The following is a 25,261-nucleotide window of genomic DNA, read 5'->3' as shown; positions in this document are numbered from 1 at the left end:
TAATACAAGGAAACGCCAGTACTGTGGGGACTACTTCCAAAATTATAATTTACTAACTGTGTATTCATTGTATGTCCTTAACACTATATGTTTGTGAAAGAAAATTATGAAATAAGTATAATGAACAGAGACATAAATAATTACGATACATGAACCAGGTGGGACTATCATAGGATACTGACTAATAAAAGAGCTACAGGTCACAGTCCCTTCAAAATTGGGAGACAATTCTGTAACGAGTTTCCATATAATATACAGCAACTCAAATACAATCTTTCTAAGGACAAATGAAACAGTTGTTAATTGAAAGATTTTATACTAACTTAAAGAACTCTGAGCTGCAATACAGATAGTTCTACTTTTGTATACTGCAGTATATAACTGGCAGTAAATATTTATATAAGAGTATATAATGTGCCACTTAGGTATATTTTAACTACATGTAAGGAATGATTTCATTGTTAAAAAGGGGGGGGGGGATGACATCCAACACTGTGAAGTTAATACGGACAAATAAAGATTATTATTATTATTATTAAGACATTATTAGTGGTAAATACAAACTGCGATTCAGCTACGCTAATAAGTTTTGGTGGACACATGATAAAGTTGCTTCCTCTGCAGTGGTGTGCACTGAGCTGCTTGTTTTTCTGACTGTAGCAATGGAGTAAAATGTTCTTATGAATCATATCAGTGCATTACTGTCTGAGCCATTTTCCATGCCATCATATGTTCATTAGTTATGTGATGAATATATGAACTTGATAAACATAATTCTCATATTTTAAAAACTGAAAGAAATATTTACTTTGCTACATACTGTTCATTTACAGGCCTTTATTCTGTATAAATGACTAATTATTCCTATTCATGAACTCTCATGAACGCCTCTGCTGTACAGAAGGAATTGTTAAAAAGAATTATCTTTAATCAACACTGAAAACTCTTCTGTTATCTTTTGGATATTTTAATTCAAGGAGTAAACTGTCAAAGAGTTTTGTAACTACATATTTTAACCCTTTCCATACCAATGTTAAATTCATTACAGGGTAATGGAGATCATTTTTCCTTCTCGTGTTGTACTTGTGAATATCTCTGTTACTCTCAAACTTAAACGGACTGTAGATGACAGACTTTGGAAGTGATTAAATATACATTTAGGCTGTGGTTAATATTTACAGCTGATGAAATAGATGCCTACATGATGTATGTATATGATCCTGATAACTAATACTAATTACTTTTTTTTGTACAATGAATCCTTTGCCTGTGAGAGGAGTTACCCCAAAATATTATCCCATAAGACATCACTGAATGAATATACACAAAATATGTTAATGCACTGACTTATGTATCCCCAAAGTTGGAAATTATTCTCATGGTAGAAGCAGCTGAACCTAAACACTTTAGCAGGTTTAGATATCCCCCCCCCCCACACCCCCAGTCTAAGTTTCATCAGAAGAAAGAAAACTGGTGTTCTAAGGATCGGAGCATGGAATGTCGATACCTTAATCGGGCAAGTAGGTTAGAAAATGGATAGGGAAGGGAAATGGGTAGGTTAAAATTAGATATAGTGGGAATTAGTGAAGTTCGGTGGCAGGAGGAACAAAGCTTTCGGTCAGGTGAATACAGGGTTATAAATACAAAATCAAATAGGGGTAATGCAGGAGTAGGTTTAATAATGAATAAAAAAGTAAGAGTATGGGTAAGCTACTGGAAACAGCATAGTGAACACATTATTGTGGCCGAGATAGACACGAAGCCCACGCCTTCTACAGTAGTACAAGTTTATATGCCAACTAGCTCTGGAGATGATGAAGAAATTGATGACATGTATGATGAGATAAAAGAAATTATTCAGATAGTGAAGGGAGATGAAAATTTAATAGCCATGGGTGACTGGAATTCAATAGTAGGAAAATGGAGAGAAGGAAAAGTAGTAGGTGAATATGGATTGGGGGTAAGAATTGATAGAGGAAGCCACCTGGTAAAATTTTGCACAGAGTATAATTTAATGGTTCAAGAATCATGAAAGAAGGTTGTATACTTAAATTGTAAGACATTTCCAGGGGCAGATGTGGACACTGACCACGATCTATTGGCTATGAACTGTAGATTAAAACTGAAGAAACTGCAAAAAGGTGGGAATTTAAGGAGATGGGACCTGGATAAATTGAATAAACCAGAGGTTGTACAGAGTTTCAGGGTGAGCATAAGGGAACAACTGACAGGAATGGGGGAAGAAATACAGTAGAAGAAGAATGGCTAGCTTTGAGGGATGAAGTAGTGAAGGCAGCAGAGGATCAAGTAGGTAAAAAGACGAGGGCTAGTAGAAATCCTTGGGTAACAGAAGCAATATTGAATTTAATTGATGAAAGGAGAAAATATAAAAATGTAGTAAATGAAGCAGGCAAAAAAGAATAGAAACGTCTCAAAAATGAGATCTACAGGAAGTGCAAAATGGCTAAGCAGGGATGGATAGAGAACAAATGTAAGGATGTAGAGGCTAATCTCACTGGGTGTAAGATAGATACTGCCTACAGGAAAATTAAAGAGACCTTTGGAGAAAAGAGAACCACTTGTATGAATATCAAGAGCTCAAATGGAAATCCAGTTCTAAGCAAAAAATGGAAACCAGAAAGGTGGAAGGAGTATATAGAGGGTCTACACAAGGGCGATGTACTTGAGAACAATATTATGGAAATGGAAGAGGATGTAGATGAAGATGAAATGGGAGATATGGTACGGCGTGAAGAGTTTGACAGAGCACTGAAAGACCTGAGTCGAAACAAGGCCCCAGGAGTAGACAACATTCCATTGGAATTACTGACAGCCTTGGGAGAGCCAGTCCTGACAAAACTCTACCATCTCATGAGCAAGATATATGAGACAGGCGAAATACCCTCAGACTTCAAGAAGAATATAATAATTCCAATCCCAAACAAAGCAGGTGTTGACAGATGTGAAAATTACCGAACTATCAGTTTAATAAGTCACAGCTACAAGATACTAATGTGAGTTCTTTACAGACAAATGGAAAAACTGGTAGAAGACGACCTCGGGGAAGACCATTTTGGATTCCGTAGAAATACTGGAACACGTGAGGCAATACTGACCCTACGACTTATCTTAGAAAATAGATTATAGAAAGGCAAACCTACGTTTCTAGCATTTGTAGATTTAGAGAAGGCTTTTGACAATGTTGACTGGAATACTCTCTTTCAAATTCTGAAGGTGGCAGGGGTCAAATACAGGGAGCGAAATGCTATTTACAATTTGTACAGGAACCAGATGGCACTTATAAGAGTCGAGGGACATGAAAGGGAAGCAGTGGTTGGGAAGGGAGTGAGACAGGGTTGTAGCCTCTCCCCGATGTTATTCTATCTGTATATTGAGCAAGCAGTAAAGGAAACAAAAGAAAAATTCAGAGAAGGTATTAAAATCCATGGAGAAGAAATAAAAATTTTGAGGTTTGCCGATGACACTGTAATTCTATCAGAGATAGCAAAGGACTTGGAAGAGGAGTTGTATGGAATGGACAGTGCCTTGAAAAGAGGATATAAGATAAACATCAACAAAAGCAAAATGAGGATAATGGAATGCAGTCGAATTAAGTCGGGTGATGCTGAGGGAATTAGATTAGGAAATGAGATGCTTATGGTAGTAAAGGAGTTTTGTTATTTGGGGAACAAAATAACTGATGTTGGTCGAAGTAGAGAGGATATAAAATGTAGACTGGCAATGGCAAGGAAAGCGTTTCTGAAGAAGAGAAATTTGTTAACATCGAGTATAGATTTAAGTGTCAGGAAGTCATTTCTAAAAGTATTTGTATGGAGTGTAGCCATGTATGGAAGTGAAACATGGACGATAAATAGTTTGGACAAGAAGAGAATAGAAGCTTTTGAAACGTGGTGCTACAGAAGAATGCTGAAGATTAGATGGGTAGATCACATAACTAATGAGGAAGTATTGCATAGAACTGGGGAGTAGAGGAGTTTGTGGCACAACTTGACTAGAAGAAGGGATCGGTTGGTAGAACATGCTATGAGGCATCAAGGGATCATCAATTTAGTACTGGAGGGCAGCATGGAGGGTAAAAATCGTAGAGGGAGACCAAGAGATGAATACACTAAACAGATTCAGAAGGATGTAGGTTGTAGTAGGTACTGGGAGATGAAGCTTGCACAGGATAGAGTAAGGTGGAAAGCTGCACCAAACCAATCCCAGGACTGAAGACCACAACAACAACAACTAAGTTTCATCAACCTGCATGCCTAATAACTTACAATTTTGTACCCTGTTGATTATTTCCTATTACCTACAAATTTAATAGGAGGTTGGTTATTTTTGACAGTACAAGACTGTATGAGCTGTATTTTTTCAAAGTTTAAAGTTTGCCAATTTGTGCAAAACCAAAACAACCATAAAAACAGAATTTACTATTTTCCCTACAGGTGTTTCTTTGCTTGGCTTTACAAAATGCTTATATCCAGGGTTGCTACAAGTTTCCCAAGTGAAATTCCCTGATTTCCAGGCAAGTTTTATCATTTTCCCCTGACAAATTTTGAGATCTCAAGGGTAAGTTAAGACGTATTTGCTGCTACGGTACAAGAAACAATAGTGCAAATGAGGAAATATCTAAAAAAAACTTTAAAGCAGATGGCATTTTCTGATGTGAGAAAAAATTTTAAGTACTAATATCAATATCTTTTATAATGAACTGTTTTTAGATGGAGAAAGCAAGCCAAATGGTATATGTGCTTCATTAAGACAACTGATGTTATTTCATTTCAATAAAACGAAACACATTTGGTGACAAAAATACACATTTTCTCGGAGTTGCAAGACATTTAAAATACCTTCACTGATTAACCTCAGAAAAAAGTAGACCTCTTGAAATGGAGGGAAAGAACTGTGTAAACCAAAACTGTAGGTGACCACTACTACTAAGTTCATTATCACTGGTTATTACCCACTGTGTTATATCTATTTTGTAAAGGTATTTTGTGATTTTTCTTTCAAGAAACATATGAGTACATAGCGTACAAACTGCCGGCAACTGACACAATTTTCTTCTTCTTAACGTCCATACTTTCTAACATACTTTTGAAGTGTCAAAATGTACTAGAACAAATAAAATGTCTATAAAATGCCACAGTGTACAACATACTTGAAGTGAGACAATCGCAATTCCTGAAATCAATTGCTCATGGCCTCTGGCCAGCTGAGGAACACTGCAGTCCTGGGACCATGGATAAACCATGAAAATCTGCTGCATTATACCACACACGAACAGACCCGGCCTGCTGGCAGATTGGTGAGACTAGATCCGATGGGCAGGGCCTGCACATTAGTGCAAACCGAATGACTTCAGATCGGCGGGGCCAATCCAAAATTTGTCCAACTTATATACATAAAAGGAGTTACAGATGCATGGAGACGCTTGACCCTCAGAAACGGCCTGTGATTTGGGTCTGTTGCGGAAATCCACTCCAGTGGCCAAACATTCATGAGCCACTGACAGCTTGTTGATGAAATGAGACCACAGTGATCAATACATGCACCAGATAACTTGTTCAAATACTCTGAGAATTAATAATAATGAGGATGGCAGCAACTTACAGCGAAGATGGTTGCTGAGCTGCAGACAGACACATAGAAAAGACATTCACACTCTCACAACTAAATTTTCAGCCATATCTTTAGTCAGAAAACAAGAGCATACACACATTCACACAATCACTCAGACACAACTCACACACACTTGACTGTCGTCTCCAGCCTCTACAGTCTCTGAGAATCAGATCCAAACAAACCACTCCTCATGCCTCCCTGCCTCTCATCGAGGCCAGTGGCAAGAAGTGGTGGCAGCACTGACTGTAAGCTGAGGAAGGGCAGAAGCAATAAGTAGTAATGAGAAAGTAGGGAAGCGGGGAATGTACTCAGCTGCACCCAGCCAGCAACGATGCATGACACCTCAGTAAACAAACCATTTCATCTACTGAGATAAAGAAGAGATTTTCCAGTGTTTTTTCTTCAAATTTCCCAGATATTTCCCTGATGTGTTTGAAATTCTCTGATATTCCCTGATTTCCAGAACCTGTCGTAACCCTGATATCATTAGCAAACAGGACTAAATCTGCTAATTGATTCAAATAAAGTGGCAGATTGTTATCATAAAACAAGAACAGTGGTTGGAAAATGGTCAGAGCCTGAGAGACTTCCACTGTAATTTTTCCCCATGCAGATGGTGCAGTATCCCTCACTGTGTTATGCAAACAGATTAGCTTAATTTTCTGCATTGTGATTATTAACTAAGAACTGAATGGGGTATGTGCAGAACTATGTATTCCAAATAAATTTCACTTCCCCAATAGAACATTATGATTGAGATAATCAGATGCCTTTGATAAGTCACAGAAGATCCCAATTGGTGATATTCTGCAATGTGCACAGTAAACGTACAAATATCTGATTTAGTACAGTGGTATTTTTGAAATCCAATCTGCCATTTGCCAAATATCCTATTACTACACAAGTGGGTGACAACCTGGAGAATATTACCTTCTCAAATATTTTAGAATATGGTGTAAGGAGTGACACTGGGTGTTAGTTATTGTCATCTATGGAGTCACCATTCTTATGGTGAGGCCTCACAATGACATATCTTGATCCGGCTGGTAAAACACTATGAATTAACTATGCACTTCATAAGGTACTACGAATGTCATGTGTTATACGGCCAAAGTTTATTTGTGTCTTACTGGAGATGATATCGACCCCGTATCATCATTTACTTTTTAGAGTCTTCATGATCATTTGTATTTCAGGTGGAGATGTGGGACTAAATTTTAATTTCACTAAATGTTCTTTGTATAACTTCTTTGGTCTACTGTTCTGCTTTCTCTTCTGAACTATTTATTAAAACTATCCATTACAAATGAACTGTCCTTTAACAGTAAGATTTCAGCTGCTTCACACTTGCTATATGTATAGGAAATCTATTATCAATCAGAGTGGTATAAAGATGTAATGCTCGAAGCTTGTTCTTTTATAATCAGTATTGTGCCTTAACGTTGCTTTTTATTATGTTTTAAGATGTGTTAAATACAAATAATGTCATAAATGGCCAGTTTCCTAGTCTCACATTGCTTGTATGTGACTAGGTCTCAAAGTTCTGACGCAGCTGGTAAAGAAATGTATCTGGTATCATAGACTGGACCGAGTGACCATTGGAGGACAGCTCTGACAGTCACACTGACCAGAGCAATTGATGAACATCCTGTAGAATGCAATGGATATTGTGTGAAATGTGTGCATGGGAATTACTCTGCTTAAAAAGTGAATCTTATTCATGCTGCACATAGGGCAATATAATAGGCTTGATGATGCTCTGAAAGTATCCTGCATTGTTCAGAGTTCCCGCAACAAATACCAGTGGCTCACTATCATTATAGGTTATGACTCTCTGTATCATGATGGCTGTTTTTAATAGTCTGTTACACTCTAATAACTACAGCTCTCAAGTTAGCCAAGAGAGGGTAAGAGACTACAGAGAGGAGTGTATGAATGCAGGGTGAGTGTATTTAGAGTCATTGGGAAGGGACATTTGTGGATGTGGGGCAAGAGCTAGCACAGATTTGGGCCAGATTATAGGATCAAAGAATGTGTTGCAAGGACAATTCCCATCTACATAATTTAGAGAAGTTCCATCCCTGCCCTGACCCTTACTTCACCAATCCTGCTCTGAGAAGTTCATCTCTGCAGCCTTCCTCTTCCTCTCTTCTATCTCCCCCATCTCAGCTCATTCCCCCACGTCACTGTGCATTATGTACAGGCACCCCCCCCCCCCCCACCCCTCTCCTGCTGTGGCTAAAATGAGCTCACCTGTGCCTGAAGTCATCCCCTCCAGCTGTCAGCCACTTTTTACCAAACTTCCCTTCGAATCTCTGCCTTCATTCTTTTCATTTATTCACCAACCACTAATCATGTACATGATATGGGTATTGACATGTATACAATAATGAAATTTTACATTAAAATTTAGAAATTACATTTATATATTAAATTAAAAATTAAATGTTTGGTTTTGGACACAACACTACTACAGAACATCATAAACACAGCTGTTGATTACTAGATTCTGTGCATACCTCTTAAAGGAGTTATAAGGTAAATCTCTCATTGCCAGGAGAAGTTTATTACATAGCTTTCAGCCAGCATATAGGAGACAGGCTTTACTATAGAGGGAAAGAACATTTCATATCTTTAGCTCTTTGAAATGCTGCCAGCATGACTGTTTAGAGATGCCTGTAATTGTTCTCACTGACATCCCCACCCTCCCCCCCCCCCCACCATATAAACACTATTTATTCACCAGAAGAATTACCCCATTGTCTGAGACAATGTAGCCATTCGGGTGCTTGTCCATGTATGTGTACTTAATAACTCCAAAGAAAGCAAACATTGCTCAGTCTTGTTTATGTGCCTATTAATGACTCAGCACTTCAACTACTCTAAAAAGCAGTAAACATTATTCATTTGAAGGTACTAAAGATGAGAATCTGTTGACAGCTAAGCTAGAAACAACTGGAAATACTGACTGGGAGAGATATTCATTGCATATCACTTAAATACAAAGATAACGAGAGAACCTTTATTGACATGCAAATTTATTTTATACGCTTGTAAAATGATTACCTCTCTTGAATCTATAGCATCATTCATGATCTGTATCCATCCTTTGAATGTTGCAACTTGAAAGAGGCATAAGTAGGCTTTTCCAACATGATCAAAATTCATCGGTGAATTCACCCAAGTGTAATTTTCTGCCAAACAAGAGTTCTTGTCTGGGATAATTTCATGACTTAATGTAGTGTCGTTGGAGTCTTGACACTGCAAATTATATTATACATCAGATTTATTTAGTAAGAAAAAATCATCAACACTTATATAAAACATCACATTATCAGTTGCATAAAAGAATTGCAAACAAAACATTGGATTACAACTACATATTATTAAATCTTCTTTCTTAATTGATGCCACTAATATTGGATGCACCATTTCAATTTAATGTTTCTCCCTGTTACTTTGAGGTCAACAGTAACACAAACTTTTACACAGTAGGGGAAAATCAGTCCTATGTTATCACCTTTCCAGCAACATTCCTATGCATTTGAACTCCTGTATGATTTAATAAACACCTTTTTTAAATTAAACAATGGTCACAAGCTGCACATACTTGTACATAGTCCTTTCTACAATTCTACTGAAAAATAATGGTTTTAATACATGTTTACAATTAATGTCACAAAGTTAAATGCTTATAAATGTTTGAGACATATCTGGTACGACTCATCAAATATTAAACACATTTCATGAATTTTATTCCCCAAAAAATTATATATAAGAAATTATTTTCTTCAATGCAAGAAACAGGCACACTTCTGAATCAGTTAAAAATTAATAAAAAGATGTTTCTGAATGGACAGAGTTAAAAATATGTTACTGGATTAAGGATAACAAGCTAAAACAATAGACTTGGTTTCCACTATAACATTTTACAATAAAATTGAATTAGCATCTATATCTGACTACCTATATTATAAATTAAAGTCTCCTGCTGCAGTTTCTGTCTGTATGTTCAGGCTAATCTCAGGAATTACAATAGGGATTTCAATACAGTTTACACTAATAGAATGATTCATCAGGAAAATTTATGTATATAATTTATTACCATTAAGTAGTGATGTGTGTGTAATATATTTATTGTTATCTATTCTGTATTTCATTGGCATCTGGAGTGACATCTCATGGAAATGATGGGATGACAAAATGGTCAGCTACACTGGAAATGGTATCTGCCAGAAAAAGTAGAAAAGTAAATGGCTGCTGTAACTCCAAAGAGCAACAAACCTTGATCAGAATCTATGTCAATCCTGATGGTCTAGCAGTAAAGCGCACACCTGTAAACTGAAAGGCCACAATACAAATCCCAGATGGAGCATGGATTTTTCAGTCTGCATTTTAACGCAGCATTCATCTCTCAATGGCTTCAAGATTCACCAGAAACAACATGTCGTTCAGATTACATGTAAAACTGTAGGCCTTGTTTCCTCAGTTGCGTAACTGGTGTAGGTTAGAGGCATGAAAGTCATGGAAGGGCATCCCATTAAAAGACTTGTACCAGGTCATTGAGCCACTCAAAATTATTACTGCCAGAATCTATACTATCTTCTTCTTCTGAACATATTATAAATTGAAGTCATCCCACCACATTTTTTTCTCTGTACATAAAGGCTAATTTCAGGAACTACTGTAAGTATTTTGACACAATTTTCACTAATACTTAGACATCTTCACAAGGAAGGTATGTGTGTATAATTTCTTATCACTATGTCACACAGGTTGTCTGGTGGTAGACATTTTGTGCTAGCTGTATGAAGCAAAGGTGGGTTGCTAGTATAATAGATTTTTCAGTAGACTAAGTGTTTTTTATTTTCTTCAGCCATCTCCTGAAAGCCAGCCAGTAGCAGAAAGGAGTTTAATGTCTCAAATAATGATTATAGAACAATAGTCTCATTCATAGAAATCTTCACTGCCTCATTTCAGTGTAGTTCAAATGCAGTAGTCCATATAATGTACAGAGTAACCCCGAGAACCTCCTGCCATACGCTCTTTAAAAAACTTGGATTACTTGCCACAACCTGCCAGTATATTTTTTCCCTAATGAGTTTCTTGGTTGACAGTCCTGCCCACTATGAAACCAATGAAAGCTTCCATTATCACAATACAAGAAAGAAGGCTGACCTCCACTTTGAACTAAAAAGTTTAACTCGCATACAGAAAGGAGTGAATTATTCCAGTGTCAAAATATTTAACTTATTACCAAGCTATATAAAAAGTCTACGTAGTAACAGTGCATTATTCAAAAACAATCTAAAAACATATTTAATCAAGAAAACGTTTTACTCACTTGATGAATACTTCAACAGAGAAAAGTAGTATTTGTATGTATTTATATTTACTGTTGTTTGTTTATGTTCTTTTTGTTCCTATTTGTAACCATATACTTACTGTGACAAATAGGCTTTTGCAATGTGATAAACTTTGCATAATGTATTATTCCTACGACTTTATTTTAGTTCATTATTATTTTTGCAAGTCTTATGCAATTTATGTCTAGTTCTGCTCTTGTAAACTAATTGATGCCATGGTCTGTGAACATATATTACTCAAGTCGTTCTACATCCTAGTGTCATACGCATAACAGGATCTATGGAATTTGTAGATAAAAATTTCGGTCTGAATAGCTGATCATCCCCAAGAAATGATACTGTTGGTTGTAGAGAAAAATTTTTACAGCACTAGGAATATATGCGCCATTGTTAAAAATATCATATTTTTAGATTTCAGTTACATCTACAAAATGGAACTTTGAAATAAATGATACAAGCAATTGCAGGTATTTGTTGCCCACAACAGCCTTGCTAAAGATTATGCATGCAAACAACTCCTTAATTTATTTTCCTGTAAGTCAGAAGACTATCAAATGACCATTAAAAGTGCACAGAAAAATGAATTTTAAAGCTACAGATTTCTAGTTTTTGTGAAACTAGGTCCTTGTTTCAAGTGGTATCAGCATATGTAACGAAACGAAAATGTGATTTTCAACATATGGTTACCCAAGGCATCTCATTTACCATTAACAACATTGAAGAGAGCAATCTTTTACCCAGTCACATAAATACAATAGCCAGGACATGCAATGAACATATACCCCTAGACCGTTAAAATCCCTCCACTTGTCCTGATTGTAAATTAACCCTTAATTCTATTTCCCAATCCACAATCACTTTCCTGTGTACCAATTGCAGCCAATTCCAACCCAGCATGTCCTATAAAGTTTGGAGCACGCCAGAAAATAGCCTCCAGTTTCATGTAGCATGGGAAGTAGTGGGGAGAACAGAACAGTCACTACACTGACTCACTGGTCAGGGTGCTTAGTGCCATGATAGCAAGAAAGCTACATTACTTCTCATTTGCCTACAGTAGCTGTTCAAAATGAGCAATAAACTAAAATTGCTGCCAAATGTGGCATCTATAGCATAATACAGGTTTTATCAGCAACAAAATCTCAAAGCTGGTGACATTAATTGTGAAATCTGTGTTGTATGTGGACTGAATGTGATGAGTGAAAGTGTTGTGTGTCAATAATGTCATTTGTTTATGAGTAGCCAGATGCATGTTCCTGATAATGACAGAAATGGCCATTTATCTGTAGTCAGCAATGGAATGTAACTTGGAAAAAAGCTATGAAAGTTTGCACTTCATGAGATCACAACTGTAAGACAACTTCACATGTATTTCTTAGAGTGTTTCACATGACATGGAGGCCATCAATTAGGGTACCACAAGTTCTTTGATCACAGGGTTCTAAACTTGTAGTGTCAAAAAATTACAGACAATGAGACTCATATTCCTAATGTTTATGCAATTACAGCTAATGTCTAACTTAGTTATGATTTGTAATTCAGTTTCTCAGAAACGGGTATAGGTATCAAGTTGAAATGTATGTCATGCACTAAGTCAGTAGTCCCTTGATACCGTAAATAATTTAGCTTCTAACTCAATGCAATCAAAAGTTAATGCCATACACGTCACTCATAAACTCATAAACTCACTCTTCGAAACCTGTACATGTACTATCTACTTACATTTTGGACCTGGTAGTGTAGCAGTAAAGTGAATGCAAGGAAGCCACAAGTTCACAGGATCAAATCTTGGTTGTACCATGGATTTTTCGGTCTTCATTTTAACCTACCCTTCATCTCTCAACTATGGGTGGAGTCACCAGAAACAACACATTTCAGATTCCACAGTAAACTGTAGGTCCCCCTTGCCCGGTTGGATAACTGGGGTAGTTTAGCGACTTGGAATTCACCGGAGTGGCATCCTTTGTGAACTGTGTTTTATGCAACAGTGATATAGCACAGTCAAAATTTTAATTTTTCACAGTTAGCCAACTTTTTGAAGAAATTATCACTGACACTGCAATTTGATGAAAAAAACATACTGAGAGAGAAATGCTTCAAATTCCATTCTGAGAACTACAAACTTCAAAGCATGACTGCTTCTGTGGATTTTCCCCTTCATTATAATACAGATGGATAAAGCCTATTAAACACAATTGTCACCAGAATGAATTTTCATTCTGCAGCAGAGTGTGCATGGATAGTTAAGTTAGTAGAGCATTTGCCTGTGAAAGGCAAGGTTCTGATTTGAATCCTAGTCCAGCAAACAGTTTCAAACTAGTAGGAACTTTTATAGTTCTTACCTTTGAGGAGATATGCTAATGAGGAGAGAAATCCACAGTTAAGGGCGTAGCACCATACCATCTCATCCAACCAACCAAAAAAGGTAATCCAAACTCCGCTAGCCTGAAAGTTTATGCAGTTTTGGACACTACAGGAATCTTACTTGTAAATTATATGGAACATGAGAGGACAATCAATACTGATGCCTATTGAGAAACATTAATAAAACTGAGAATAGCCATTCAAGACAAGCTACTGGTGTAGTGTATCTTGATGAACATACTCAGCCAAACTTTGCCTCATAACACTACAGTTCTTGTGTCAATTCAAGTGGGATATCTTCTAACATCCACCCTACAGCCCAGACTTGTTTCAAAGTGATTTCCATCTCTTCAGACACATAAAGAGGTGGCTTTGTTCCCAACACTTTGATGCTTCCACAAACTGGCTGTAGAATTTTATGCAGAAGGAACTTCTCTACTTGTTGAGAGATACTGTTGAGCAATATTGTTGATAAACATAAAATTCAGTGGTTTGTGATGGCACTAAATACATGGGATATTGAATCCTACTACTGACAGCACTCTGAACAGCAACTACTATATGTGGGAAGCCTTACAGAGTGAAGTACAGGTTGTGCTTCAGGCAACTCAGTGTGTCATATTTCAATAGGACAATGGCTGGTCATGTTTCGTAATTAATATACAGTTCTTTTTTAAAGTTTGGCATGCAAGGTCACCTGACTGACTGCCCATCAAACATGTCTGAGATATGACTGATTGGCAACAAGTTTGTCATGTTCTTTATGCCTCTTATAGGAACCAACTGCAGCTGGTAAGGTGTTTGGGTGATAATGAACACACAAAATGAGGGATCATGTACTACTCTCTGTATTATCATGAGTCTGATCTGTGATATCATGTTCACTTCACTTACTTAGTCTTCATCGCGTTACAATTTTCACAAACTTGGCTAAATCCATTGTTGATTATTGTTTTAATGTAACTGGTTCTTAGTGAGCTTGCTTCTGAAAACTAGAAGGGAGGCTTGATTAAAACCTACGAGAAGAATTATACTTTTCACATATTTCTCTTCTCTCTTTCCTAGTTATATTGCTGTTGAATACTAGAAATCATTATTGACTGTATGACTGTTAAGTATATGAAACTGAAGGATTACATAGGCTCAGTTATGTGTAAAGCAGGTGGCAGACTTTGTTTAATTGATAGAAAACTGGGAAAATGGTATCAGGCTACAAAGGAGAACACTTACAGGACATTTAGGTGACCCATTGTGGAATACTGCTCAAGTGTGTGGCATTCATCCCGAACAGGACTAACAGTGGGTACTGCACTTCAGAATGGCAGAATGAATAATCAAAGATCTGTTTGACCCGCAGGTAAGCATCAAAGAAATGCTGAAAATGCAGAACTGTCAGATGCTTGAAGATAGATATCAATTATTTTCCATGGAAAAGTAAAATTTCGAGTTAAGAGTGCAACCAAAAGAAAGAGAATCCTACATTAGGCCACCTAAATTAAACTGAGAAGAATGGTTGAAAGTGGGGCCAAATTCAAAAGTTGACATATGTCCAGCCATTAGGCTGGATCAACTAAACAACCATTTAAAAAACATTGCTACTAACAAAAATGCTAGCAAAGTGAAATCAAACTTCAAGGGCATATTCATGCATGTTGGGACAAACTCTGTTCGACACAACAGTGAGGCCAAATCATTAGTGAATCTCGAAACTTTATTCATACTGCCAAATCTTTGTAAATTAACTCAAGATTGGTAATAAGTGGTATTTTGCACAGGAGATCAGTGAGTGACTCTAACATAGATAAGATAACAATGGAATTAGGGACCAGTGTGATAAACTTGGCATGCTATTTATAAACCCAAACAAATTTATAAGTAACAAATGTCTGGGTATGGATGGTGTACATCTAAATAGGCTAATCTAAATATGCTAGGCCCTTTGACTCTGAGTAAAATGTTTTTGAATGTTTGCAAAATCATCAATAATAACGGAAACTGACCTTCATGAAAGGGGTGTTGAAATATACAGGTTAATGATGAGTTGGTAAGAGAAAGAATTGTTGATTTGGAAATACAAACAATTATTGTGAGGACTGTATCCAGGAGGGAGATTGACTGTATCCAGGATACTTACTTTCAGTGGTGCGTCCTTGAGACAAGCTGTGTCATATATAAGCTGGCTTGCAACTACAACTCAGTTTTTACTACCTACATTTGCAATCTGCAAATGATTGAAAAGTGCATGGCAGAGAACGCAAATATTAGAATGGGTGAATGGGTGTCAGAAAAGAGACCGTATTTGGTAATACACTAAAAATTGTCACAGATTAGGTCAAACAATACAATAACTATGACCTTGCGACAGTGTGAGCAATTTAGATACAGTTCCGCAATATCAATGCCTCAGAACTCAGCAGGCAGGAACTAGCTATGCAGCATGTAGTTAATTCCCAGTAAAAATTATCCACTGTATAGCTGTGATAGCTTCATTTATAAGAACCAGTTTCATTTGCTTCTCAAGTCTGCTTTCTATCTCTCAAATAAATGCTTTGTTTATGACAGAAACACAAAGATTGTTTATTTTATATTTCTGTTATAGAGGCAAATTCAGTATTAATTCTGATGGAAGTGGCTAGTGCAATTTAAACTCCAATCTCAAGCATGGTACTAATGAATATGATGCGAGGAGTATCTTATATGTATCATATAATATTTTCACTTATGTATTTTAATGATAAAATATAAAAAAGAAACAAATGATAAAAAGTTTATATACCATATTAGTCAATAAATAATGCACTGATGTAATTGAACATTCCCTAATGAATAATCAAAACAAAATTTAAATAACTGTACCAACAAAATCAGCCCACAAACACATATTTCACTAAAAATATATAGAAACAAATTTTAGCTGATTTATGACCTGTTCCACTAATGGAAAATACAGCTCTGAAGTAACAAAATTAAATAAACACTGTACACATCTGACTAGTTACATAAAATCGAAAATAAACAATTATTAATAATCTAATGTAAATGGACAGATTAAAAAATCTACTCACCAAGCAGTGGCAGGGGAACACACACACACAAAAGCATTTAACTTTTACAAGCTTTTGGGGCCAGTGCCTCCTTCTTCTGGAGGAAGAGTTCAAGGGGAAGGTCCCCAACAATCAGTCTTTCCTTCTCATCCTGTCTGATAAGTCTCCCCTGATCCGGGGTTCTGGGTGACTTTTCCAAACTGTCCCGCTTTCCCTAAACCTCTCCAGTCCTTTTCCTTCACCCCTCTTCCTTTCCCTTCAACTCTTCCACCAGAACAAGGAGCCACTGGCTCGGAAAGCTCATAAAAGTTAAATACTTCCATGTGTGTCTTCCCCTGCTGCTGCTGCTTGGTGAGTAGATTTTTTTTATCCGTCCATTTACATTATATTATCAGTTACATGTCATGGCAAACAGACTCATGGTATTGTTACTATTGAAAATTAAACCAACCTTGAAGTATTTTCCAGCAAACAGCTGTACTCCCATAATAGCAAAAATGAGCCAGAATATCAAACAAACCAATAACACATTAAAGATGCTGGGAATAGCTTGCACAAGAGCATTGACGACAACCTGAAACATTACAAGTTTCATAAGAAACTTAAGTAGCAGTTGAAGCTACATTTTAATTAGTTATTGTAAAGTATTAAAACTGAATTGGAGGGCCATGTTCATCAGTGATGAAGACTGTAAGAGCAACTGAAATACCAGGACACACTGAATATAAGGTTTTCAGTTGATTGATATGACTCTCCAGATACATCATACTGAATGAGGGAAAGAAAACAAGATACTGCATTAGTCTTAGGGGAAAGAGATAAGTAAAAATTGCTGAATTAATCGGTAGTACTTTCATGGTTTTGTTTCTGGTTTAACATCTTAATTAAAGAATACTTTTCTGCAATGAATGAAACATTCATGGAATACTTTTCAACAATTCAGTAACCTTGTTACAGTCTTCTGTCACTGAACACTGCATTTTCTATAAGTTTCCTATGTAAATCATGCTTTCATTGTCAATAGCTCTGTGTAATATTCAAAAATTTACAAGTAAAATTTTAATACACAAAACACAGTGAATTAAAATCACTCCACAAACATTATAAAATAAACTGAATTACACTGTAAGAAACTTGTCAGCATCTCTGAATTATTTATTTTCTCTACAGTTCCTCGACATAAATAATTAGTGCAAGATTCTTGTAAAATACATTGATTTTAATACAGCATCTTCACATTGTGTGACAGAGTAGGGATGGGAAGCTGCAAAAAACCTGTCTTCAGACTGAAGGCCATAAGAAAAAGTAGCATTGTGCATATGTTGTGTGTGTGTGCCCTCAATTCCTTGTATCTACATTTTTTTGAAGTCAAACTTTCCTTTTACTAGGACTGTTATTTTGTTTCAATTACAATTTAATCAAAAAAGTTGTTAATTAATAATTGTAAGGTAATTGAAATCAACAAACAACTAGTTACTAAGCAAATTCATAAAAAAATGAGATACCATTCTGATTTTTTAAATGTGAAGTACTGCCATGAACTATTTTTAAATGATGTAAGGAATGGAACAAGTAATTGTTGCACTACCTTCCTTCAGTCAACAGTAGTTCATTTGTAAAAACATACAGAACAAATATACTGTGTGTTCTGCCATCACTTGGTGAGTAGATTTTTTATTCATCCAATTACATTATATTGTCGAAAACTGATTGTTTTCTGTTAGAATAATTGTTCTAAATCATATTATGATTGACAAATGAAAATAATTCAATTACAGACAATGACCTGAATCAGTAGGTTCAGAATTCTCTTAAAATAAGTTAGGAAGTATTATCCACTATACTCTTGAATAAAAAAGTGAATATAAAGCATTGTAAATTGCAAATGACACCTATCGGAGAGCAATATTTTTGTTTATAATGGCTTATACAACAAATTTACCTACCAACACCCAGTACCTTATAAGTGGAAGAATATTTATGTTGTAAGTGTTTGTATTGTGTGGGCACAACGTGTTTCATGAATCTAAGAGGATAAAATGAAAGGATTGTATTAAGACCTACAGAAGCAGTAAACGGAGTCTTTGATGCAGCAGTTCGTTCAACACTTGTATGTTTGGCTATCTTTCATCATGCAGATCAATGATGCCATGCAATTAGTCCTATCATTTTACTGACCCTTTCTAATTTAGTGACTAGTAGTTAAATCTATCAATTTTCCAATATTTTTTTAAATATCATGCAAAACACTAAGATACGCAAATTCTATTAGTATAAAGCCAGATTCCATTGCAATATGTAACCTAAATGTGAGTTTTGTGCAAAAGTCAGAAGCTTTATGTTGAATTTTCCTTATAACTAATTACCTTCATGCATTGTTTCTAATTTGCTCCATACATGACTAATTCTTAAATTTGTATACCAATCTTTAGATGAGGTTCTATAGTAAACTTCTTAGAAGTAAGTCACATTTGCTTAAGATAGATGAGCTTAAAATCATTTAGAGTACACATATTTTGTATGTTATAAATATATTGTATGACAGCCTTTACAATTAACGTGTAGTACATGGAACCATTATAAATACGTTCTTACTTATAGTCAATGTATGACTGTCAGAGAATTTGTGTTAGGAAAATGTAATATAGGTGAAGAAGGTGAAAGAAAGCTCTTCAATTAAGAAAGTTAACTAAAACAAATGATGAATAAGAAGAAGAAAGAAAAGAAGAGGATGAAGAAAAGGAGCTGATTTCCAGTGACACAAAACAGGCAATTGTGACAAAGTATCAAAAGAAAAATACACAATGCAGCAAGCGTACTCATATGCACAGAATCATGAAAAGCAAATTATGCATCACATTCATTATGTTTACAGACTTGCAGTTTTACACGCATACAAAATATGAATGCCACCATACAAAAAGAACTCCACAATAGATCTCACTTTACAAAAATTATCTAACTGGAAAACCATTATTCAGTATATCAATGCAGGAGTAAACAACAGTTAAGGGATAAATTTATATTGGTCAAGGAACTATTTAATTGACATGTATATTCTTTGTAATATGAATATCACTCTCAAACTACTGAGGATAACTGGGCTTTAGTCCACAGTCATACCCTGCAGAAAGACAGGCAACACCAACATCCAGTCCAGTATGTAGATGCAAGTTTCAACAACTATTAAGGTATCTAGTTGCCGTCAGCTATGGAAAAGAAGGAGTATTTCTGTGGAGTGTTATTCATATTTTTGTTTTGAAGCAATTGGATATATCCATGCAATAAACAAATAAATAAATAAACATGGAGGTGAAAGTCAATGTAGGTCAATATCAATATCCTAAAAGAAAGAAAACATAACTCTTGTCTAGAGAGAACACTTGTGATTAGATCAAAGACTGTTTCCAAGACTTTTTTAAGTGGGATGGATTTTAATGTGATGAATAACACTTCGCATAACCCAAGAAATGAATGCTCAGCATTTGGAACTTCCTCAGCACAGGTCTGAGAGGTTTAATTATAAGTGTTCAAAGTCAAATCATCTGACTGGTGACAAGCTGTGACTAGATACATTTGACTCACAGAGAGGGTTGTGGCAATAAAGTAGTAGAAAGTTTCACAGTGAAGCTCATCAAGCACACAAAAAATTAGTAAAAGTGTTGGTAAAATAAAAGACAATTGCTAAGATAAAGTATGAGCTCATAAATTTTTGACATATTTCAGAAGAAAAACCCATAACCTGGGGCTGCTTGGAATTTTGTGTCATGACAACAACATGTTGCCAGAAGGCAATTAGAATATCATTATTTACAGAGTTACCATTTTAGACACACTTGTCCAGCAATACTATAGTCTGACTTCACGGTTACTTCCTCTTCTCAAAAGTAAAAGAAACCATCCACGGGAATAATTATTGCAGTGACACCACACGACATCACTATTATTTAGTGCCACTACCCAAAGGGTGCTTGTCGCTAGTAGTGCCCTTTGATCAATCCCACATTAAAGTCAGCCCGGCTCAGTCTGAATGACTTATAATTCAATCAGTGGAAGTGTGAGTCCATCAGTCTACTGGTTTGGTTTACGACACTTATTCTTTGGACTCTGGTAGTTAATGCCAGGTCTCTGATACTGCACTAAGTGGACTTTGACTGGATTGCTTACTTACTTGCACTGCCCTGAGGGATATTCTATAACATTTCTCAATTTTTTGAATGAATCAGGATGAGTCATCATTAATTCAACTGTTGATCACATTTACAGAAGTGGTGATGCTTCGTGGCCTGTGATGTGTGCATGTTGGTCTTTGAACATTTTAATGATTAGACGAGAGTGTGGGTATTCTACCTCAGAACAACTAAAACTAGTACAAGGGCAAACCACATGGAATTTTCAGAACTAACAGCAGCAACGTTAGAGGCAGTGCAACTGTCACTGAATCTAACTAGTATGTCTTCCTTGCCAAATGTGTTTACAACTTTTCCATGCTTTAATGAGCCAAGTAAAGAATGGAACACTTACACCCACAACTGAATTTAAATTTTACAGCTTGCCAAATTCCCAAAACAGAAAGACAAAATGCCATGTTCTTGTCAGAACATCCCAAGCTGTATCACCTATTACAGAAACCTGAGCCACAAACGAACCTGGTGGAACTTGAGTTTCCTACAATATTTTCTTTATTACAACCACATTATAATTTTGCTGTGAAACCATGTATTGAAAAAAATCATTGAAAAAAATCAGGTCTTACCTGATGGAAGTAATGAACAAGACGAACAATCAGATTTCCACTCTGCAACAGAGTGTGTGCTGATATGAAACTTCCTGGCAGATTAAAACTGTGTGCTGGACCGAGACTTGAACTCGGGACCTTTGCCTTTCGCGGGCAAGTGCTCTACCATCTGAGCTACCCAACACAACTCACGCCCTGTCCTCACAGCTTTACTTCTGCCAGTATCTCATCTCCTACCTTTCAAACTTTACAGAAGCTCTCCTGCGAACCTTGCAGAACTAGCACTCCTGAAAGAAAGGATATTGCGGAGACATGGCTTAGCCACAGCCTGGGGGATGTTTCCAGAATGAGATTTTCACTCTGCACTGGAGTGTGCACAATATGAAACTTCCTGGCAGATTAAAACTGTGTGCCGGACCGAGACTCGAACTCGGAACCTTTGCCTTTCACGGGCAAGTGCTCTACCGCAGGAGAGCTTCTGTAAAGTTTGGAAGGTAGGAGACGAGATACTGGCAGAAGTAAAGCTGTGAGGATGGGGTGTGAGTCGTGCTTGAGTAGCTCAGATGGTAGAGCACTTGCCCGCGAAAGGCAAAGGTCCTGAGTTCAAGTCTCGGTGCGGCACACAGTTTTAATCTGCCAGGAAGTTTCAAGACAAACAATGTTTTTTAGGTATTCTTTTTATGCTTTCAGATTTATGGTTCATAGAACACACAAGCCATGCAATCTGAAGGACCATGAACCACCCTGAAGACTCTCTGTGATAGTTCAAATCTTCTTACCGGGATCACACAAGGTGACTCATTCGAAGCTCACATCATTCCTAAGGTGATGGCTACCCCTCATTTCCTCAAAGTTTGCCTGGTGCCCCTGGTTCTACGAGACACCCTCAAAAATAAACTGAGCAGCATCACACGTGAAGATGTGTTAGCCCCCATTCCCCTCAGTCAGTTGACTACTCCACTAGTAACAGTAGGCAAATCTGACAGCACTTAGAGAGTTCATGGTGACTTTAAAGTAACAAATGCACAAGATGAAGTGGAAACTTATCCCCTATTAGCCCCAGATGAAATCTTTACAAAATAAGGCCACAGCCCCTATTCAGCAAAATGGAGTTTATAAATACATATTTTGAAGTTCTCTTGGACACAACACCACAAGTTTACATAGTCCTCAGTGTATCTGCCTCCCAGAAAAGCTACTCTCAAATAGAATGGGAAGCCCTCACTAACATCTATGCTATCCAGGAATTTAAATTATTCCTTCATGGACAGAAATTTTATCTTGTTACAGACCACTGATTGTAACTCAATACATTTGGCCTAATCATAATTTACCACACAAAAGTGCCCATTATCTACAGTGCTTGATGTTGTACTTGTCCAATTTTCAGTAATGTATTCAAATCGGGCAGCAATATTACATGCTAATGCGAAAATGCTGTCACAATTCCCCATGGGCACAACCTCACTTTTGGCCAATGCAAACTGGAGTGTTTCCACCTTGATTCAGATCTCAATTTGGACATTTCATTTTCCCCCCAATCTCATTCCGCCACACTCATACTGTACAATATGGGTGGCCAAACACACTTCCCTGCTCCAATCTTTGCCCCTATTGGCCGTGGTGAAATCAACAGCACTTAAACAAAGGGATTCTATTGTGGGGCTCAAATGAGAACCACTGCAGCAGGCTGATTCATCCCTCTTTTTGGCTGTGAGTACATACTTGTCCACCGATGTTCCACCTGCAAGGACCATCAATCTGCATGTGCCAAGCAGTTCCCTCCTTGGACCACATTGACGGTTGTGACTGATTTGTCTTCTAATTTCCCTTTTGCGTTCTGCATGTCTGAGGTCATTTCTGCTGCTACCATTGCAGACTTGGAAAACATATTTGCCTTTGTCATTTCAGATAGCAGGATGGCACTCATCTCTCATGACTTCGCACAGTTTTGTGCAAATAAAGGGATTCAACACCTCTGTACCATGCCCTTTGACCTGGCCTCTAACTTCTTGCGGAATGCTTTATCTGCTCCTTCAAGAACTAGCTCCACAAAGAAATGATAAACACTGCACATAATGCCCTCTGCGGCCTTCTGGAAGCTTACAGGGCCACTTCAATTGAGAGCCACAGCCCAGTGGAGTGACTTCATAGTCGCTCTCATCATACTCTCCTGGAGATGATGTGCCCGCCACCAGCACACATCATCACTGAATGCCTCTCCCTTCTGGGTGGATGCCCCATTGTGGACTTGCAAGTTTGGATGCCATCCACCTCTCATCCATGGGACAATATCTGCCTGCCACAGGTCTATGTTGTGTACTATGGCCACTGCCCACAGCCTTCTGTGGTGCCATCAAAAGCAATTTAATCTCCACCATCCTAGTCAGCATTCTTTTGCTTCTCTACTTCTGGTGGGCTCTACACTCCCAAGATGGTTCATATAACTTCTATGGAGTCACCTCTTGGCCTGAATTCCTGCAGTGATGCCTGTGGACACTGATCAGCCACTGATCCAGATGGTGGCTCTGCTGGTTTTTCTTCCCCAGTGGTCCCTGCGTTAAGGAGGGAAGAGGGGGCAGGTGGGGCGAGGGGGTGTCATCAACCAATTGCACTATGGCAGCCAATTAGCCGGCACAATACTACTACTGAATCCTGCATTTTATCTGGCCCAGGATTGGTGTGAGTGACATGTAATTCAATCAGTGGAAGTGTAAGACTATCAGATACTGGTCAGACCCTAATACTGTGAGAACTGTACTTTGATTAGATTGTCTGGTTAAAACAGCTTGCACTGCTCTGAGGAGCATTCTGTAGCACATCAGAATTTGTCAAGTAAGCCAGGATGAGTCTCTATTAATTTTGTGTGTAGAAAGCCTATGAGTTTCTGCAAGATGCTATGGCTGTATATGAATTATTCCTAAATAATCTTCCAAAGGAGCACATTCTGGCGTACTCACAACACAGTTTGAGAATCTGCTGTGATGCATACAAATTGGAGAAGTAAACTTTGGGAAACTGTGAAGATACGTATTTGGAGAAACAGCAGATTGTATTTACTTATGTTGAAAGTCAATACAGGAGTTATTAAGGTATGATCATTCAAAAACGTGAACTATATTGTTCTGATCCTATGTCAATATTATCAACAGGAGCTGTGTGACCCCCCCCCCCCTCAAAAGTGTTATTCTTTAGCTGTAAGTATTTCTCCAAAAACCTATAATAGCCAACAATATTTTGGTTGTTTACATGAAAAAGAGTACTATTATGTAAAACCAAAGGTCATCAATGCACAAGCAAAAACTGAACTGAAACTTTCACTGCTGGAATGTTATGCAGTCTTTAAATGTATAAATGTGTTTCAAGTGAAAAATATGGAATATTTTAGGAAGCTGAAACCATGATTGTTTAAAACACCATATTAACAAGGAGAGGTCCACAACGGTGGGATCAACTTTTTGAAACCAAACGTATGGTGATGTAGATTAAGATCCCAGGTGTCACATCCTGCAGCCATTCACTCTGGTGGGCCCTCATTTGTGAGTACTTGTTACAAAATTTTTGGAATTTTTGTGTGACACTCAATACCATTAAAAAAGTCAAATTATACAGCCTAGTTGCATGGAGGAATGGAGAGACTAATGGCTTCAAGTGCAAGAGGTCATGGTTTGAATTTTGTCAGGTGCAGTAGACTTCTTTTATTTTTAAATCTTTATCAAAATGACTTTGATCTTTTTTTATTTACTTAACTGGTTCAAATGTAATTTTTGTTTCTATTCCTTTGTCACATTCTTTTAATCACTGTACAAACTTTTTTCGTTTGTCTCATTTTTTTCCTTTATATCATTCTTTTTCCAACTGAAATTTTTTTGAACATTAATTACAGTTTTTTTTATAACAGTCAATTATTTGACAATTCCAATCTATCAGTTAGAAAAACAAGAGACTGAAAATCTATTTATATTGACTGTGCATTGGTGTTTCTTTACCAGATGTGTAATTTTTTCCCCTGGTAATAGTCGTATGAACATTTAAAACATAACCTAAAATACCTATTGCACTATCAGAAAAATAATGCTGATAATGATTTAAATGAAAGAAGGGTTTATAAGTACAGC

The 25,261-nt window shown here is 37.0% G+C and overlaps 1 protein-coding gene across 1 annotated transcript in view; it reads right to left on the bottom strand.

Annotated features, from left to right (window-relative positions):
- LOC126199501 (sodium channel protein para-like) overlaps window positions 1-25,261 on the bottom strand; it is a 416,386-nt gene that overhangs the window by 169,330 nt on the left and 221,795 nt on the right. The window contains exons 17-18 of the mRNA XM_049936424.1: window positions 16,857-16,979; window positions 8,701-8,895 (exon numbers count right to left, since the gene is read on the bottom strand). Of these exons, the coding sequence (XP_049792381.1) occupies window positions 8,701-8,895; window positions 16,857-16,979 (318 nt within the window). The remainder of the gene's footprint in view (window positions 1-8,700; window positions 8,896-16,856; window positions 16,980-25,261) is intronic.

The sequence above is a fragment of the Schistocerca nitens genome, chromosome 8, assembly GCF_023898315.1.
Source record: "Schistocerca nitens isolate TAMUIC-IGC-003100 chromosome 8, iqSchNite1.1, whole genome shotgun sequence".
NCBI lineage: Eukaryota > Metazoa > Arthropoda > Insecta > Orthoptera > Acrididae > Schistocerca > Schistocerca nitens.
The sequence above is the reverse complement of the archived record's forward strand: the minus strand, read 5'-3'. Positions and strand labels throughout refer to the sequence as shown.